This window comes from Loa loa, assembly GCF_000183805.2.
Source record: "Loa loa unplaced genomic scaffold supercont3.9, whole genome shotgun sequence".
Lineage (NCBI taxonomy): Eukaryota > Metazoa > Nematoda > Chromadorea > Rhabditida > Onchocercidae > Loa > Loa loa.
In genome coordinates this window covers 496,257-514,050 of record NW_018108189.1, presented here as the reverse complement: position 1 = coordinate 514,050, position 17,794 = coordinate 496,257, and the positions used below count along the sequence as shown (strand labels likewise).

Sequence of the window (17,794 nt, the reverse complement as noted above, 5' to 3'; positions counted from 1 at the left end):
AAGCGAGAAGCTGAAGCTGTTGTAATTATGTTTATTTCTTCTTTCCGATCCTATATTTCAGTAATAGCGGAAATAGTGAGGAACGGAGCTTTTTTGCAACATCCTTGGAGCTTCAGTTCCTACAGCTTGATGGTACCTTTCACAAAGCAAGGTCTGATTTATTACACAGCTTAATTATCTTCACTGTGCACGAAAAAAAAACGAACAATAAAAACTATAAATCAGGTGAGAACTTCAAAATATATGAGCATATAGATAAGAAGATATGAAGTCATGATATATTATATGAGAAACAAAATATTGGAAAGTAGCAACAAATAGCAATTTGTCTCATGGGTGGTCAAAACTTATGATAAAATTAGCGATTTCACGGGCTACATTGTGACAAGCTATAATCAGTGAACTCGTTTTATCAAGTATGGAGCAAGTTTGTCCAATCAAATCAGGGAAGTTACTAAAAGACAAGATCCATGGCTGGAATCTGAAAAAAACTCCAAAGTCACTCTTGCTTTAATGGCCAAAATGATTAATGTTATCTAGAAGCTAAAATTATTTTCCACCCTACCTTTTTGTTGTGATTACCACATCTCTAACATCAAAACTATTCTCCACCACAGAAGACAAGATATCAATAACAGCGTAGTCTTATTTACCTAACCGACTCGACTCAATTTTTTTGTTCGTTGATTTCTTCGCTTCTGCTCTGAATCGCAATATTTTTCTGTATGTGCGAACTTACCTGTGGCACCGCAGTGACGACAGACGTGTCTGTAAAATTATCAGAAGTTGGAATTAACTCCCATTTCCTAATCATGACAGAGCTATCGTCGATTAGTTCCCCCTTTTCAAGCTGTACTACAGTGAAAAGATGGTTAGCTTCTCACATTTAATTGCCTAGTCTCAACATCATTGCCTAAGAATGATGTGTAAGTTAAAGGGATTATTTAAATAGGTACGGAAGTTAAACAGTATAATTGTCTAAAAATTTCTAAGAATTGAGAAATGAAACTGACGCAGCCAAAATAGGACAAATCACTACACCCTTGGAGTCCTTACACACGTGAGTTCGCCATGGTCCATTGAACTTGGGATGAAGGATAATACCGCATTTCTCGTACTGAAACAAAATGATGAGAATATAAAAACAAAACCTCCAAAGATCTGAGAAGTGGCATTCGATGAAAACTTACAGCAAAACGAGCGTTATTGAAGCAGAAAACACAGTACCACTTGTCCACCACTTCCTTCTTACCATCAGCTAGAATATCAATTATCAAATTTCTAACATGATAAGAGAGGCAGTCTCTTTCGCCACAGTTTTTCAGAATTCTTTCAGAAGCGCCCTCACATCACATCCACTTTTCTGTCCGAAACAATCTTCCGCTCCTCATGAAATGGCATCTATTAACTCTAGCTGGAAATGTTAACATAATAAAACCCACTAGCGACAGTATTCTTCTGCAAAGACTTCAATCGCATTGAAGGCGGAGTGACTGAAACAGCCACCTGATTCGGTAATACATCCTTCAGTTTCCGCGCAGCAACAGCAGCAGTATTCTGAGGAACCTCGCTCCTGACCAATTCAACAGATGGTTTCCAGATTTCCAGAAAAGTACTTAAGTCAGCGTGTAGCTGAAAAATGTGGCAGTCAACTACGATAGTGTCGGGTAAAGTTATATGACAAAACAACATAGACAGTCTAAGTCGCCCGAACTCTTCTTGAAATGGATCATTTCACCCCTATTGTAACTTAACTGTGGTGTTGCATTCTACAACCTCAATGATTACCTGATATATTATTCTTTGCTGAGCGATACCTGACAGTATTCTCATACAAACATTAAGTACTAACGTTAAAGATAGCAGCAGTTGCTTCGCTAAAAAGCCAAGAATTATCAGCATGTTCCTGAGTGTCAAAGTAACTTTCTTTGGCAGGTAAACCAAGAGTGGACACATAAGTAGTCAAAGGACCGAATGAAGGCGGATTAACTGGAAAGCCATTGTTTTTATCCAGAATAGGCAACCTGAAAATAAGGAAATTATTTTCATAAGTGAAGGGTAATTCAAACCCGTTAGCAAAAAACGAGAGAAGTCCATTGCTTCCTTCCTGTCTCCAGCACCTGACACAAAACTAAGTGGGCAACTTACTCATCTTTTTGCATATCATCGGCTGTTCCCTTTCCATAACTAGTAAAGGTGAGCTGAAATCACAGTTTCAGAAAAATTCATCAAATCACATCTAAAAAGTATAATAAAGTGGATAGAACAGGATGTCCATTTACAAATGGTATTGCTTTCACCCGGAGGATCACTGGTTACGGTAGCTAAGGCACCTCATCTTCAGCAAATAACCTGTTGCAAGCGATGAATATTCCCAGGGATGAACTTACGCATTTACTCTAATCTAACTATTCAAAACCCTACATTAGGAACACTACAGTGAGTGCCATCGTTGAAATGTCGATCCATCCAACCAGTTGACCAACTGTTTCTGCAATAGTGTTGAAAGTTATCGGCAAACGGGAAAGAAACAATATGAGGAGACGAAATGAGTAGAGAAAGCAAACGTACATTACTTCATGATCGGTAATCTCAGCTTGTCTTACTTGTGACAAATGCATTATTAAGCCAGTATCGCTCGATTTGCTCTGATCGTTCGGTAAACTAAAATTTATTACAGACGAAAAAAAGATGTATTTACTTCAACAAATGAAGCTTATCTCAAATTCAAATCTGCTTTTACTTTAATTCTTGTTGTCAAAAATGTTTCGGCAGGTTCTCTTCATGGCCATTTCTGAAAGAATCCCCAAACTCAAAACAGCGGACAATGAAATCCCGCACCTGACGTCATTTTATTCCGAGAGGAAATCGAGAAATGGATCCTGACCCCACATCACATGTTCACAGTTCGGAAACACAACCATCACCTACCTCAGCATGTCGGTCAGCACACTATATCGAGGGCATCACTCATTCTCATTCCTAAACTAGCCTACAACCGTGGGAAAGTAGGCTTATTTTACAGCAGCTATTGGTCGTCACAATGTTCGCAGCCACGCCCTTATAGTAGCAAGAGCGGTAGCGATGATAGTAAAGCGCTCTCAGTACAATTACTGGTGGCAGAGTCTCCATAAATGTAATCGATAATAACATTAATCGCTGGTAGCGTAATCGCTAGCAGTATTGTCGCATGTAGAATGGTCGCTAACAGGTTGTCGTTAATGGTAAAATTTGATGCGAGGTTTTTTATGACTACGATTCGTGGTGAGACGTTCCACCCATTGACCACGAACATAATTTATTGATGAACTTCATAGACAATACAATACAGTTCAGAGAGGTGAGATAACATAATGTCCGCATCAGAATCAGACATTTATTCTACCATAGTTCTTGAGTCCATTTCTCCAGCTCTACTTCACTATTCGGAACAATAAGTTCATTGTGCATTTTGACTGCAAGAAAATGGTCAGGTACGATTTTCTGACATTTTGATTTCTGAAGGAAATGAAAAACTCGATAGTTTTGACTTTGAAAATAGTAGAAGTAAACAAAAAAGTGGAAAACCAAGGCAAATATTTCCTCGCCAATGGTTTATTATAAAGGACGATTACATGGATTTTTTTTTCTCACTATCATCCGCACAGATTTGTTGAACCTTTGAAAACAGATACCATTTGCGGGAACTATCTGTTGGCAGACTACAATCGATGAAGAAATACTAGCATTTTCACCAATCTCAGCACCCGAACAAATAATTGAATTGGTTATTTGTGCCCTAAATTAATTTCTATAGATTATGGATAGCAACAATGTATAGTTAGCATATTCGAAATGGTGATTTCATCAGCGATGTACCTCACTGTTTAGCAAGATTTTTTTCCCACTTATGACGATGGTAAAAATTCAATACAGCATACGACGTTACAAAAAGTTATAACCAAGAAAGTGAAGTTAAGTAATGAAAAATAGAATCAGGTTTCGACTACAGTGGAATTTCATCATGAATAATCCGATGAACGAATCTAATTAGACTCTACTAATAATAAACATGAGAGCAATGAGTGATGTTTCATACCCCGCATTAATTTGACATCCATCCATGAGCAAAGAACCGATAATTTTGCTTTTTGGCTCAATGACACATTTCTCACCGGTCACGGAGCGCTTGATAATTGATCTTTCTGAACGGGCCGCGTGCACTTCACCATCATTCTTTAAAGAAATGCGAGTAGTAGGATGGATGTAAGACTCAGAGACGGATGCGGTACCACTGCCATCTATTGATTGTCCAACAGGAATTTTTTCGGAAAAACTTGATAAAAAACGGATGATCTGAAAATAAATAGTAATACAATATAAATGAAACTAAGAACAACACGACTGATGAGCCATTCGGTGTAATATTCCTGAAAGAAACATTGAACGCAAAATATGGATCGCATGGGAAAGGCTAATGAAAGGATTTGTCAAATTCCTTTCAAATTTCCTCTGGTCAATTTCATTGATGATTCAAACAGTTGATTCTGAAAGAGCAGTCTTTAAGTCAAGAAAGGGATGGCCTGGAATTCTCTGCAAGAACTATCATCAGAACAATGATTTTCAAATTCCAACGAAAAGTTCGTTTGTACTAGAGCGATAAAGTAATAAAACCAATTTATAGATTTTTAATTCTAAAACTTACTGCTTTATTAATCTCAAAGTAAGCTCCGATGGTGTTCACATGCCCAACAATGAAGCCATTCTCTGGTGGCAGTAAATAGGCAAAACATTTCAAAGGATATTGGAGACTTTTTACAGCAGTCGTACCAAAGCTGAATTTCTGCACCTTTTCATCGAGAGGATCGATCCCGAGATGTTCAGTCAATTCTGAAGTAAGGAAATATTAACAGACAGAAATTGTTCTATTCTTTTATTCAGCAAAAAAAAAATACCGTGGCCATCTTTTGCATTCTGTTTTTCCAAAATGTACGGGATAAGATCAGCCTTCAGTGATGTAAATTCCCTGCAAGTTATAGTTTTCTATCAAATCGACAGTTGTTAAATTTTCCAATATGCTTAACGTCTTATTATAAATTTGCCTTAATAAGGAATAACTTCAGTTCATAGGAAATGTTGATTTAAACGTATTAAATTAAACAGGCTGAAGCAAGCCAGAAAAACTTACTTGCGCTCCTTGATAATGTTTGAAATGCATTTCTTCATGATATATAAGTGACAGTCGTTGTATTTAGCAGTGAAATAAGCAGTTCGACACCTGAAATTTCAACGGTTATATTATTATTTCGAGAGAATTCAAAGTCTTGCGAAAACGTTTAATTGGAATTAAAAATTACTTATCAAGCAAATCAACATGCACAGCGATCGTCTCGTCATAATCTTCTTCTGAACCATTGAACAGTAGCTGATTATTCTCCGAAAGGACAATAAAATCGCGGCCTGAAATCATGAAAACAGGAAGATGACGATATACCTGTGGTAAAGATGTACTGTTCTACTTCAATCAGTAACCAAGAGATACTTTCTCAGGTCAAATTCAGGGACTGCCGAACACAGTACATTGACCATCGAAGAGATTCGAAGAGACTTGCACTGAAGATCCTCAAAACATTTCATCTAGTCTCCTGACTTGTCGATGCTTTAGATGCTCGGTCATTATTCCTAGATTATTTGACCCTATCCACTTCAAACTGCAAGGTTTTCTAGATTTACATATCGACGTAGAAGAACCAGGAAAATATAAATTTTTAGGAATGCTTTTTTCCATCGATTGTTGAAAAAATATTTGAAGTGAAAATCAATGCCTTTCGAGAGTTTCATTTTAGGTCCGGGAACTGGTCCTGTGATAACCCGATCGCACAATAAACATGTTAAAGTGGCATTCTCAGCGGCATGTAATGACAGCATTGGAGCTAGGTTCACATCAGTAACAAAGTCACCACTAACAACAATGAAATCTTTCTGCAATAAATCTGTGCACATTTTAGGCATTTGTTATGCATGTATACGCTCATGCCATTAAACAGTATGTGAATAAAACAGAACAAAAATTATGTGAAATAAATAGAACCCAATGAAGAAAATATTACCAGTCCAAATGAATTGGGACAACAGGATATCTACTCTATGCCTTTCTCTTGTAAGATCCATTCTATCAACAAATTAAGGCATTTTATTTTACAAAAGCTTATAAGCAAGCGTAATCAAGCAGGATCTATTCTACTACTTTTTTTTTTCGGCAATGCAGCGTTACCACTGATCACTGAAAATAGTAAGGGCTCTAATTTGAACAATGAAGAAGGGAAAAAGATGAAGGCTAGCGAAAACTGTAAGCAACCGAGTATTTTGAAGAGATTACAATATTTGCCTACTTGGAAGCGAATACTGAAACCATAGCTATTATTACCTTGATTCGAGCATCTATGAATCTCAGCACATCTGCAGTACCCCAGTGCTCAGCAGCACTGCTTAATTTCACAAATTCAATCTGTAAATCACTCAACGGTGGCAAGGCGGAGCTACATAAAAGCTGCCTGATTTCACCCAGCAACCTTTCGGCCACAACCATGATGACCTCTAAAAAGGTATATTATCATCTTCGTAAGAGACGTCTTGAGAAGTCCTAAAAGGGAAATTGTAAACAAACGCATAAAGCCTCGACAAACAATACAGTACTACATCGTAATTTTGGGCCCATAAAGTGCTAAATTAATTCCAAGAAGAACTTGAAGAAATCTTTATATACAATACAATTTACTTATTTAGAAATTATAATTGCTTCAAAATTTTACTCTGTCAATAGATGTGTCGCAGTTACTTCAAACTAACAAGGGAAATGTATATTTACATCACCTAGTGAAGTAACAACAGCACACAAGGCAAAAAGTAAGAACCGTAATTATGTGCAGGGATTTCCATTCTATCTAAAACATTGACAGAGTGCAATGGAACCTATAATTTGAATATTCAAAATTATGACTTTCATCATATTCTGCCCAACCATGTAGCATGTGGTAAACTTTTATGTTCAACGACGTATATCACACATCACTGTGGTTAAATTTCCCACTAACGTTAGTTGATAATATCAGGTACAGTAGAGCATACATTACTTTTTGAAATACACAGCAATTTTAAAAGTCAACCTCTTATCGAATTTTTTTGCAAAAAATTGAGTGGATACCAAAACATGGGAATACCAGCGATTGGAAGCATACATTTCGGGATATGATCAGTCAAACTGGTCATCCGATTACCCAATCCACCACATAACACAATTGCTTGCAATGCCTGAGCTGCCATAGCCTGAAGAATATTTTCGCAAAAAAAAAAAAACAAATATATCCACAATATCCTACATCGAACTTCCATGCAGAACCCAACCTTCTTTTAGTAACATAAGGCAGTTCAAAAAGTTCAATATAAACAAAAATCCTTTGCCATGTCTTATGATGCATACACTGTAGTGATTACAAAAAAATGAATAGTTGTAATCATGCTTTTATGAGGCAGTTTTTTTCCAAAAATTTATTCAGTAGTAATAGATAACATAAACCAGTTTATTTACAAACTGGTAAAATAGGAAATGCAAAAATAACAATAAACTTCGTTCAGAATAAGACTTCAAGGTCTAATTTCCATAAGCACTAATTTTCTTTTTTTAATTTCGAAAGCGCTCTATCCACCGTTTTTGTATGAATGATCCCGAAGATAGAAACTTTTCTGAATGTGGAAGTGACGCTAGATTTAACAAACATTAGCAGTAGTTTTTCGTTATAAGCAGCGCAATAATTAATTCACTTCGTCTAACACATAAAACATGTTAACTTAGAAATAGTACAACAGCTGCAAGAGCAAATGAAAAAAAAAAGTTTTTTTAAATAGAAATCACATAATGTTGCACAAATGAGTGGTCAAAAACGAAACACTCATTTAGTTTACGACATTTAGTTTACGTTTAGTTTTTTTATAGAATGCTAAACATATACTTTTACAAAACAGCAATTAAAAAACGAAGGGGATAATTGCTCGTCGATGTTTTGGATAGTTTGGAAATTCGCGCACATAATTATGGTGTTTACCTTTCGCCCACATAGCCATTTGAAAAAACCCCGCAAAGGCAAAAATGAGTGCTGCAAGAGTGAGTTAATTAAGCACATAACATTCGATGGAACATAAACACTTCAACCTATTTCAAGATAATGATACATAGGTATCATTATCATTATCTCATAAGCAAATTAATGAGCTGCTACGAATTGATGAGTGGGAATAAATGACGCATTTAATTGTTTCACTTTCATATTAATGAAAAGCGAAAAAAAAAGATAAACCTGGTAATGACTGGGTCATACATGAAAAACACAACCACGATCCCACTTCGTAAGTGTAATTGGGACAGCTTACGACGTTGAACATCAATGTCATCGGATTAGCATCTGGCATTGGGATCTTGCGAACTTTGGTACCCAAAGGGCGCAAGTTTTTCAAAAGCAAATGAACTGAAAAATTACCTGCAAAACAGGTACATTACCTATGCTATTTTGAAGAAAAAAAAATGAAAAAAACAAAACAATGACATTAGTACGTTAGAGCAATAAACAAAAATTACAGGATAAACGCACCGAATTCACAAATGATGAAACCAATCAGGCCCGTGGCAAATTGTACGAAACCAAAATATGGTGGGGTATACAGCGGATGATTGATAAAATAGCTGACAAATGCTGCGAACGCCCAGTAGTAACCGCAGTTCTAAAACAATTGTATTTAGTGACATTAAATATTTTATACACTTTATTTATGCGCTGTAAGCTTCGTGTTTTTATGTCATCATCAACAATATACAAGGTATATAGGAAACCGAAACTTCGACCCTGAATCCACAACATTCACTGAAGATTTTTTTGGGGCATGACGATTAGTAATAGATTTAAAAAATATGAAATGTCGGCTCATCTCTCGATCTTTAAAAATCGAACAGACAAATAAATATTGCAACGATTGTCCAAAAAATAGATTACTTTGAATATATTCCGTAAAGGCATTGTTGCATTACTGAATCGATGAACAAACTGGGTTTCCAGCAAACGTTTTGCATAATGAAGTGTCCAACAAACCAATGCAAATTTTACTCCGTAAGACACTGGATATCGAGATGCGTCTTCAAGATTTGATATCACTTTTTTGCATGTAATTCATTTCACTCAATTATATCATGCTCCAATCAATATTTTCGATGAAAAATAAGCTTATATAAGTACCTAGTCCATAGATTTCAGCTGGCCTCAGATAGAAAATCGGATAAATCACAAGCGGTCCAAAATATTCAAGAAGGAAAACCTAGAACAAAAAACTTTGAATATGAATTAAATGCTTATTCAGAATGAGTTAACAATAACTCTACATACCGTCTTCCACCCAATTTGTGGCCCAAGAATTCGAATATACAGGTGGGCACCCTTCGAAGGTAAATTAAGATCCTGCACAACTAGGTCGTCTTTCAAATTCTTTCCTTTCGCATCTAACCGCAAAGCTATCTGATTGATAGGAAGTGAAAGCTCTAAATATTATAACAAATCATTACAGACTAATAGAAAACTAAATCACATTAAAATTACAATAAATCACCAAAAAGATTAGTAGGAAGTCAGTGCAGTCATGACAAACTCACTTTCAGATAAACGCCTTTTGACTGCCATTACTGATTCATCACAACTGATCTAAATTAGGAAATAATTAATCGTAGCATCTTTATCAAGAATTTCACCTCGTTTTCAACAAAAAGTAGTCTAGATACACTAACTTATATGAAATATACATTTTCTAGGTAGGCGATCGATCGATTAATGCTCATGACATCGAAAATTTCAACTGCAATCAAAGCCATTTCTGCAAAAAAGGAAAAGAAATTGCTTGAAAGTTGATAAATTTTTACAAACCGAAATAAATAACAAATTGTAGAGCTAACGAGCTCTGAGAAATAAATAGAAGAATAATGAGGCAGCTCGGACTCAGAGCATTGCCTTCATAATATATTTTATATGGCTGCAGGAAGAAAGCCCGTATAACAAGAGTTCTTTTTTCCATCCTGAATGTTCTCATTCCATCTTCTCTGTAAATTTCCAGAATTAATAACTAACGTGAAATATACCTGCAATGAAGACTAAATTATACATGCATGCATCTAACCTGTTCTGGATTTTAAGAAATGAAAACCACACAAAGATTACCCGACGAACCAACCCCTAGCCAACTAGCAGACGAAACCAACTCCCTCTGAATACCTTAGGCCTCTCTGCACTGCCTGTGGGCCGTCACGCATTTTGCGGTTCGGGCAGGGCTGTTAAATAAAATTATAGGTCATTGATGGTGGAGTTGTCGCATGTGAGTGGTTAATTCCTCGTTGTTGATTTAGGCTAGGAGGTGGCTATTTCAGTATGTTCTTATTAGCACAATGGATCGAGCGTGCGGAAGGGCTCAAACTCAGCACATGGTTAACTCGATTTCATGTTGCTTCGATGAGCTTTAGGTTATTCTTCCATCCCTGGATGACAGGATCATCGATAGCTTCCTATACCTTTACTCAATGTCCAGAATTCGTTTCCGTTTTCAGTTAGTATTTCGAACGGAATTATATTAAAAATTGGAATTTACTTGCTGTTGATTTTATTAGAGTCTCATCCCTCATGAATTCACTTTAAATGAGATGATTTTTTGGGAATGTTACGTCTGGTCAGGTTATATACCTCGCTTCATCATTGATTGTTTTTTTGTCCAGAGCTTGCCAGTGATCGGAAAAGTGAGGCAAAATGACGACGGATACAGGTTTTGGATCAAAAGCTTATCCTATTGCTGACACCAGTTTGTCTCAGAAGTTACTCGATCTCGCTCAGCAAGCGCAAAGCTACAAGCAATTAAAGAAAGGTGCGAATGAGGCCACGAAGACGCTGAATCGAGGACTTGCAGAGGTTATTTCCAATTTTAGGCAGCTTGACAGCCTTATCTTATTCAAGTTGTTGAAATACAAAACTGGAGAAATACACATTTCATTAAGACGAAATATAAATTTGGATTGAAAATACAAAAACCAAATAATTAGATTTACAATATTTAACAGATGTAGTAATTTTGTTTGGAATAGGTTCCATATGACTTCTGTTGCTATATTTTTGATCCAAAATTATCTATGCTACATATACAGGGATATCTGATGACTGATCTGACTATCTGATGACTATCTGACGACTATCTGATGTATCAAGTTTCAGGTCATTATAATGGCTGCTGATGCCGAACCGTTGGAAATTATCTTACATTTGCCTTTACTATGTGAAGACAAAAACGTGCCTTACGTGTTCGTGCGCAGCAAGGTAATCTTTATATATAAATGTCTATATCATTGTGCAGGAAAATTTTGTTTCAAGTGGATTTTTCTGGAAGGGTCTGTATAATTTTTCACTTTTTTTTGCTATTTTAATGTTTTATGCCAAGGAACAACTATACCATACAATTTCAGGCAGCCCTTGGTCGGGCGTGTGGTGTGTCGCGTCCTGTAATCGCTGCATCAATAATCCAAAATGAGGGTTCTCAGTTGAGAAGTCAAATACAGAAAATCAAGGAAGAAGTGGAGAAACTTTTGATTTGAGAAAAAAGAACACTAATCTTTGTTTCTCGATGAAAACTGTTTTTGCGGTCTTGGAGTCATCAAAAATTTTAGCTGAAATAAGGAAGATATAGTTTGAATTCACTTGTTTAAGACTGATTTACTTATTGCATACGTTTATATCGACAAGGCTCAAAAATAGATTGGCTTTCGAGAAACTCGAATTTCCATTCTTATTTCTTCCTTTTTTCCTGAAGTTTATATTGATGTCTACAAGATCCCTTTCAAACTTTACTTCTTTTACCAGTTGATCCAATTACTTCGTTTAAATTCATTTCCAACGGAAAGAATTTACCGGACTTTTTCCATTCAATGCTGTCCGTATTCGTTTTACTATTCGCTAAGTTTTTTTTTTTCTTTTGTTGTTAAGTTGATTAATTCATTTCATTCAATGTTGGATCATGTCATGTTCGCATCGATAGGTACTAACACGTCTTCAGCAAAACAGATGATTTTATTTTAAAAAGAGTTAGCTCGGAATAGTTAGCACTTTAACGTAAGGTTGAGGTCGAGTTAGAATGCATACCAACATGTTTTATTCAAGTTAAGATGAACCCATCCAATATTTGAAGGAATATACTGCTGTATTCTGTAAGCATGAAACAGCTGTTTGAATTATTTTTTAAAATGCTTTAATAAAATCTTGAAGCTTTCATTTTTTTGAAGTTCATAGATCATTCATAAATGGAGATAACAACTGCAGACCATGGCGAGTTCTATATTTGTATCTGTTTTACAACAAACAATAGCACTTAAGGTTAGGAATATCAGTACTTCAAACGTTCCAGTCACCTCCAACGTTTCTTGACGAAGCAAAAGCGTGTCTATTGATTTTCTTCATGTGCATCTTTAAGGGTTCCTGCAGCTAACTTCGCTTATTTGCACTGGTGCTTGAAAGTCATTATTAGTAGACAAGTTGAATGTTTCAGCTTCAATAATTTCCATATAGAAAATGCCACTCGTTTGAAGGTATTATCATTTCTGATTTTAAAGTTATGCTATAAAAAGTTTGTTCTATTTCATCGGAACAAAAGTAAGACATTTTTAAGTTTGTACTTTCTATTTCCTTTATTAAAGTGGAGTTCTTCACGAACATTTTTCACGAACACTCCCTTTTAGCGAAAGAAGAGCTTGGTGTCCTTAGGAGGATGCGAGCTATGCTGGTGGTGACATATGCTTCCGGAGGATTTCTCAGACGGATTTCAACTGAAGGCGTGTCCTAGGCGGGATGGGCTTGCTATCCTCCCAATAACTGTTTTAGGAGACTTTCCGGGCTGTAAGTCAGCTTGAAGAGAAAATTCTCAACCAGCCTGTACCACAGGAAGATTACCATCACCCAACTTAAGTCCGACATTTCAGCTATGTATGAAGCATCATTTCCTTGGATGGATAAAGAGATAGAAACAGGTAGCAAAAGCATACAGAGCTTTTAGAAAACTCCGTAAAAGAGTCTGGTGCGAGAAGTACAAAGATGGGAGTCTACAGATCCATTGTACTATCTACTCTTTAATTTGGGTCAGAATCATGAGACATATGCTGCCACCAACTGTGACTCCTCGAACACTTCCATCAGCGCAGCTTCCATACAATCCTAAACATCCACTTGATTGATTACGTGACTAATTGACTACCCTTGAACAGGTAAATAGCGGTCACCAGTATTGAGACCGTGCTACTGAGGACGCAGCTGCACTGGGAAAATAGAGGATAGAGGGTCTCTATTTCCTGTAGAGGATCACTCCAAGATAGAGGATAGAGGATCATTATCTCCCTAAGACCGTGCTCTATGGCGAACTCGTCACCAGGTGGCGCAGAAAAGCAGGCGATACTATGGTCCTTTCAGACTCAAATCGGGAGGCATGGAGTAACAGCATATATAATGCTGCTGTTTCCGTTGAAAACATAGCAGAATCAGTCTCGAGGAGAAAAGATAGCGGAGGTAGAATTGGGTGACGCCAATACTGTCTAAGGCGACTTCCCACTCGCCTTTTGCAACCGGAATTGCCTGTCTCTCATCGACTCCCTTTAGTCATGAGTGCGCTTGTAACAACCCATGAGTAGAGTCCTCCTACCTTCGTTCACGAAACTTACCAGGGTGATGATTAAGTTAGGGCCCAAGTCGTCCATCTTGTCACTTTTTTCTTCAGTATATCTAAAATATTTCGAACATGTTCAAAATTGCGCACACATAGTATTGGACTGAAATAAGAGACAAATACGATCATTTTCTTCAGAAACACTCGCAATGTTTATTACTTCCATGGCTTTTGCCGGAAACGCAGTTTTTTCGAATCCAATTCGAATATTACTGATGCAACCAATAAAACCTATCAAAATTAACTTTGTTCTGGATAAACCATCTGACTTTGAGAATTTAATCCAAATCTACTTCAGAAATATTACCAAGATGGTTAATGTTGATTCTGTTACTTAAAAAAGGTTGTTGTTCAGAGAAAGCACCTCAAAACTCAAGAGGAAAGAATGTTAAAGGCTTGGAGATAGTAAAATAATCAGATAGTGATTTAAAATGAGGAAAACAAGCCAAAAATGTATGAAACGCAAGCAAAGTTTAGATAGTCAGAGCGCATGGAACTTTTCAGTAGATTATCCATTACAGGCTTAATCATGTTTATATAAGATTTGCTTTATGTCTAATCTAAACTTTGCTAAATTTTTTTATATTGTTCACAAAGAGTTTCGTTCTAGAACAAAATCATAAATCTTAAGTTCACATTTTTCTCGATAACACTAAGTAATTAATGAAAGCTTCAGAGAGAAGAAATTTAAATTGAATTTAAATAATTCGAAGTTCTCATTAAAAACATTTTTCGCAAGTGATAAAAAATGGAATCCATACTGTTCCATAGTATCGTGATACGATTATTTCAGACATTAAAATCGTTCGAATCGTTGGTGTGCTACTGAAAGTATATAATTTAAAAGCATTGGAATTGTTTTAAAAGTTTTAGTTTATGATATAATCATCACAGATAAAAATCCGAATCTTACCTCCTACCAGAATTTTCGACTCATCTGAGCCATAAAAATTCTAATTGAGATGAAAAGTTGGAATTTGATAAAATAAAATGAAGTGACGGGTAATACAGTGACGTCGGATTCTTGACAGTGTTTCCTTTCAGAATCAATGCTTTTTCTTTTTTTGATAAAGATGGTTCTTTTCAATACATTTAAATTTCAATTTCAATACTCTTCACCAATAAAAAAAAAGGCTCTGAAAGTAATTTTACTAAACGAGAAAAGGAAGTGTGATTTAGATTTCAAATAGATGCCAATGTTGGATACATTTCTTTCGGTCATTGGAGATTATTTTTAAATAGTCTTTTAATACTTATAAAGCAATAATCAAAATCAAATGAAATTTAATAACAGTCCATCATGTCTGATGTCCTTATTCGTTAATCTTAAAAACACTTCCTATCAATTTTAAGAAGTGAAAATTTATGTATCTAATCTGAGACTGGAAAGATACTAATAATAACGAAAGTGAATAAATTTGCAGCACATTTCAAAAATGTTTTGGTTAGCAGATTCTCCGACTTGTAGAACAGAATGCAAAGCTGGGATGCTATCTCCTTATAAATTAGACTGCCATTAAACATGGTGTATGACTGATGTCTAAGGGATGAATAATTAAAATTGTAAATTAAAATAGTGTGAATTTCGGGATTAGACCAAAATTAGGCCTTTGAGCCTTGATCAAAACGGAAATTAAGTAAAAAGTATCAAATGTTAGGCGGTGTTACTATCGTTATCGCATGCATTACTATCTTAAAGCAGGTACTGGTACAAAGATGCAAATTCTTTGTGATGTTTAATATCAGAAAACTTGTTAGGCAAAAGGTCTCCTAACAATTACCATACTGAAGCAAATTATTTCATATTCGACTTGAAATATTCCATGCCAGTTTTCGTCCACTTTACCAATCTGTTCAGAAGAATTCTTGCAAGAATTTTGCCAACAGTAGAGAGCAGGATGATGTCACGGTAATTTGATAATCTGATTTTACTCCTTTGTTCTTGCATGGAACGATAATGATGGCATCATGGAGATCTGGTAGAAGTTTGCTTTTTTCCCAATATCTCGGAATGAGCTCGTAAAACTTAGCGTGAAGTGCTTGACTTCCGTGTTTCCGGATCTCAGATGAGATACCATCAATCCGAATTGCCTTGCCACTCCTCATCTGCTGCATGACCTTCAGCGTCTTTGTCACAATCGGGATTATATCCAATTCACTTTTCATCTGTTGTTGTGTAATGTGCTGAATTGCTGAGCCTTACACTGCATGGATGGCATTGAAAACAGTCTAGAAATGTTCAGACTTCCAACCTGAGGCTTTATTAGTGAGAAGCGTTTCGCTATTTGCACTGAGTAGGGAGCTTTTGAGCGTGATGTGTGGATCCATGCACTGCTTTCAGACCTTGTAGAATCCTTTCTAGTCACCTGGGTCTGCACACAGTTGGATATTTTATACTAAGTTGACCCATCATTTGTTTTGAATGTCTCGAAATTTCTGTTCGAACTTGTTGCATACAAGGCGAAAGGTGGTCTTTCTTATGTGACAGAATGGCTGAGTGAGGTGTGCTTGGTGAGCAGATTTCTTGTTCATTATCAAATACCGGGGTCTGAATTTATTCCTCTTGCAGGAAAATCCTAAGGATCCTAAGGAGATTCGCATGATCAAGTATAGTTCTGATGTCGCCGCACACCTTTGGAGGCAGGTATATGCCCTTGTCTTTTTGTCTTTGTTCGACCGCATCAGAAGATGCTCGTTGATCAGGAAATCGAGGTTGGGCCATCTTTTCTAGGTTTCTCTCCATATGGAGCTAGCAGTACTCTCGTTGGTAAAGGCTGCTTGGTCATTCAGGGTGCTGCCGAACAAGTCTGTCATTGTCAGGGTCAGTCTCGAGCAACCATTATCCTGAACCACCTGCATGCAGGGTGGGTCTACGGCTTCCAGTGCATCCTGTCACTTGCCGTTTCATCCTTGCCTGTCGCTACATAACTTTAAAAAGTGGGTGTATTCTTCGGGCCTGCACAATAGGTTTTTTTAGGTGAGGCACAGTATGCATGGAACTGGTCCACCTTCACTCCTAAGGTTTGTGTGGCAGAGCCTAACGAGCTTGATATTAGCAGCGAATACCCGTGAATGCACTTTGTCTGGCGCTTCAATCGAGGAGGGCATGGGAGGGCCTATTGGTGGGAATTGTCACCGCCAGCATAGCTCGAAACTTGATAAACGTAGGCAAGCTTCTCCCCCACTACAAGAGGGTGACCGTCGAGAATAAATACATCAAACAGTTTATATGATGCAAAGTGTTGTCCAACTTTCAGAGCAACTTTATCTGGCCAATTTTTTCGATTGTCGGCCAGTTTATAATATGCAAAGGGGTTACTGTAAATTCCTTTTTTTCTGTTTTGCTTTGTAGCCATGCCAAAATTAAAAATGGCTGAAATGAACAACTAAAATAAAATAGCTTTGAAATTCATCAAGTAACTTTGAAATAATCTGTTAATTGGCTTCTCCACTGATGTCAAATCACTGGCTAAACTGATCTATTACAGAATAATATAGCAGAAAGCATTGCCAGTAAACTGACAGCTATCGGAAAGGTAACCGACCGAGTGGATAGGGTAGTTGACAAATACAGGCATGCGACTATGGTTGTTGTTTGTACAGCGGTATGGATGTTACGAGGATGAAGCGCATACTCTGGTATGGATGTTACGAGGATGAAGCGCATACTCTGTAGCCATTTATGTACACATATTATATATACGGTAGGCAATTATTACTTATCGATGTCCTACATTCAACTATAACTCTTTTCATTGGTGTCCGGAAAGAAGATTCCGCATCCTTATCAAGCAGATTTGCCTTTTCGGACTATTGAAAAGATTATTCTTATTTGCCAAGTTTTCTTCTGATCTCATGAAAGAATGACAACGAATGGATGATGACCTAGAGAACTAACCGGACTGTAATGATGGGCGTGGTAGGGGATTGCGTAGAAGGGATCAAAGAATTTGAACTTGACTCGTCGCGAAGCAGCGGATTTACAGATTGAAAGATACGCGGCCATACGGTATTTTAGATTTCTGAAGTTGTT

The 17,794-nt window shown here is 36.8% G+C and overlaps 6 protein-coding genes across 8 annotated transcripts; 2 read left to right on the top strand and 4 right to left on the bottom strand.

The window, feature by feature from the left end:
• Nucleotides 1-245: 245 nt before the first annotated feature.
• Nucleotides 246-3,130, bottom strand: LOAG_03141 (hypothetical protein). The gene is made up of 10 exons (XM_020446226.1): nucleotides 2,932-3,130; nucleotides 2,572-2,664; nucleotides 2,425-2,491; nucleotides 2,149-2,201; nucleotides 1,853-2,024; nucleotides 1,443-1,632; nucleotides 1,191-1,258; nucleotides 1,014-1,117; nucleotides 654-768; nucleotides 246-481 (listed from the first exon to the last, which is right to left on the bottom strand). The coding sequence occupies exons 1-9, from the start codon at nucleotides 2,937-2,939 to the stop codon at nucleotides 654-656; spliced, it is 870 nt and encodes a 289-aa protein (XP_020303405.1). The 5' UTR covers nucleotides 2,940-3,130; the 3' UTR covers nucleotides 246-481.
• A 104-nt stretch (nucleotides 3,131-3,234) lies between these two features.
• Nucleotides 3,235-9,889, bottom strand: LOAG_03140 (hypothetical protein; the record flags this gene model as incomplete). Its single annotated transcript, XM_020446225.1, has 18 exons — nucleotides 3,235-3,455; nucleotides 3,675-3,778; nucleotides 4,079-4,335; nucleotides 4,685-4,869; nucleotides 4,935-5,005; nucleotides 5,168-5,257; nucleotides 5,337-5,439; nucleotides 5,805-5,961; nucleotides 6,407-6,576; nucleotides 7,146-7,305; nucleotides 8,014-8,132; nucleotides 8,334-8,513; nucleotides 8,625-8,754; nucleotides 9,024-9,163; nucleotides 9,264-9,342; nucleotides 9,411-9,562; nucleotides 9,674-9,722; nucleotides 9,821-9,889. The coding sequence occupies 18 exons, from the start codon at nucleotides 9,887-9,889 to the stop codon at nucleotides 3,382-3,384; spliced, it is 2,289 nt and encodes a 762-aa protein (XP_020303404.1). The 3' UTR covers nucleotides 3,235-3,381.
• A 461-nt stretch (nucleotides 9,890-10,350) lies between these two features.
• Nucleotides 10,351-11,776, top strand: LOAG_03139 (NHP2-like protein 1). 3 transcript variants are annotated; one of them, XM_020446224.1, is made up of 4 exons: nucleotides 10,351-10,386; nucleotides 10,781-10,970; nucleotides 11,271-11,372; nucleotides 11,519-11,776. In XM_020446224.1, exons 2-4 carry the CDS (start codon nucleotides 10,812-10,814, stop codon nucleotides 11,645-11,647), a joined length of 390 nt encoding a protein of 129 aa, XP_020307271.1. In that variant the 5' UTR covers nucleotides 10,351-10,386; nucleotides 10,781-10,811; the 3' UTR covers nucleotides 11,648-11,776. The 3 variants fall into 3 exon arrangements, with proteins under 3 accessions (XP_020307271.1, XP_020303403.1, XP_003138724.1); XM_020446223.1 differs by having other exon boundaries at nucleotides 10,351-10,531; XM_003138676.2 differs by lacking the exon at nucleotides 10,351-10,386 and having other exon boundaries at nucleotides 10,659-10,970.
• Nucleotides 11,777-15,693: 3,917 nt separating this feature from the next.
• Nucleotides 15,694-15,927, bottom strand: LOAG_03138 (hypothetical protein; the record flags this gene model as incomplete). The annotated part of the gene is made up of 1 exon (XM_003138675.2): nucleotides 15,694-15,927. A coding segment is annotated over one exon (234 nt), but the record flags the coding sequence as incomplete, so codon positions are not given.
• Nucleotides 15,928-16,750: 823 nt separating this feature from the next.
• LOAG_03137 (hypothetical protein) lies at nucleotides 16,751-16,972 on the top strand (the record flags this gene model as incomplete). The annotated part of the gene is made up of 1 exon (XM_003138674.2): nucleotides 16,751-16,972. One exon carries the CDS (start codon nucleotides 16,751-16,753, stop codon nucleotides 16,970-16,972), a length of 222 nt encoding a protein of 73 aa, XP_003138722.2.
• Nucleotides 16,973-17,230: 258 nt separating this feature from the next.
• LOAG_03136 (hypothetical protein) lies at nucleotides 17,231-17,767 on the bottom strand (the record flags this gene model as incomplete). Its single annotated transcript, XM_003138673.1, has 2 exons — nucleotides 17,231-17,431; nucleotides 17,660-17,767. The coding sequence occupies 2 exons, from the start codon at nucleotides 17,765-17,767 to the stop codon at nucleotides 17,231-17,233; spliced, it is 309 nt and encodes a 102-aa protein (XP_003138721.1).
• Nucleotides 17,768-17,794: the final 27 nt, after the last annotated feature.

Bases quoted from the DNA above. Each gene is read 5' to 3' on its own strand.
- LOAG_03141 (XM_020446226.1), bottom strand. The intron at 2,492-2,571 runs GTACGTTTGCTT...ACACTATTGCAG, and splicing joins ATTACCGATCATGAAGTAAT to AAACAGTTGGTCAACTGGTT. The intron at 2,202-2,424 runs GTAGGGTTTTGA...CTGTGATTTCAG, and splicing joins CTCACTGTAGTGTTCCTAAT to CTCACCTTTACTAGTTATGG.
- LOAG_03139 (XM_020446224.1), top strand. From the start codon at position 10,812: ATGACGACGGATACAGGTTTTGGATCAAAAGCTTATCCTATTGCTGAC. The intron at 10,971-11,270 runs GTTATTTCCAAT...ATCAAGTTTCAG, and splicing joins TGAATCGAGGACTTGCAGAG to GTCATTATAATGGCTGCTGA. The intron at 11,373-11,518 runs GTAATCTTTATA...ATACAATTTCAG, and splicing joins ACGTGTTCGTGCGCAGCAAG to GCAGCCCTTGGTCGGGCGTG.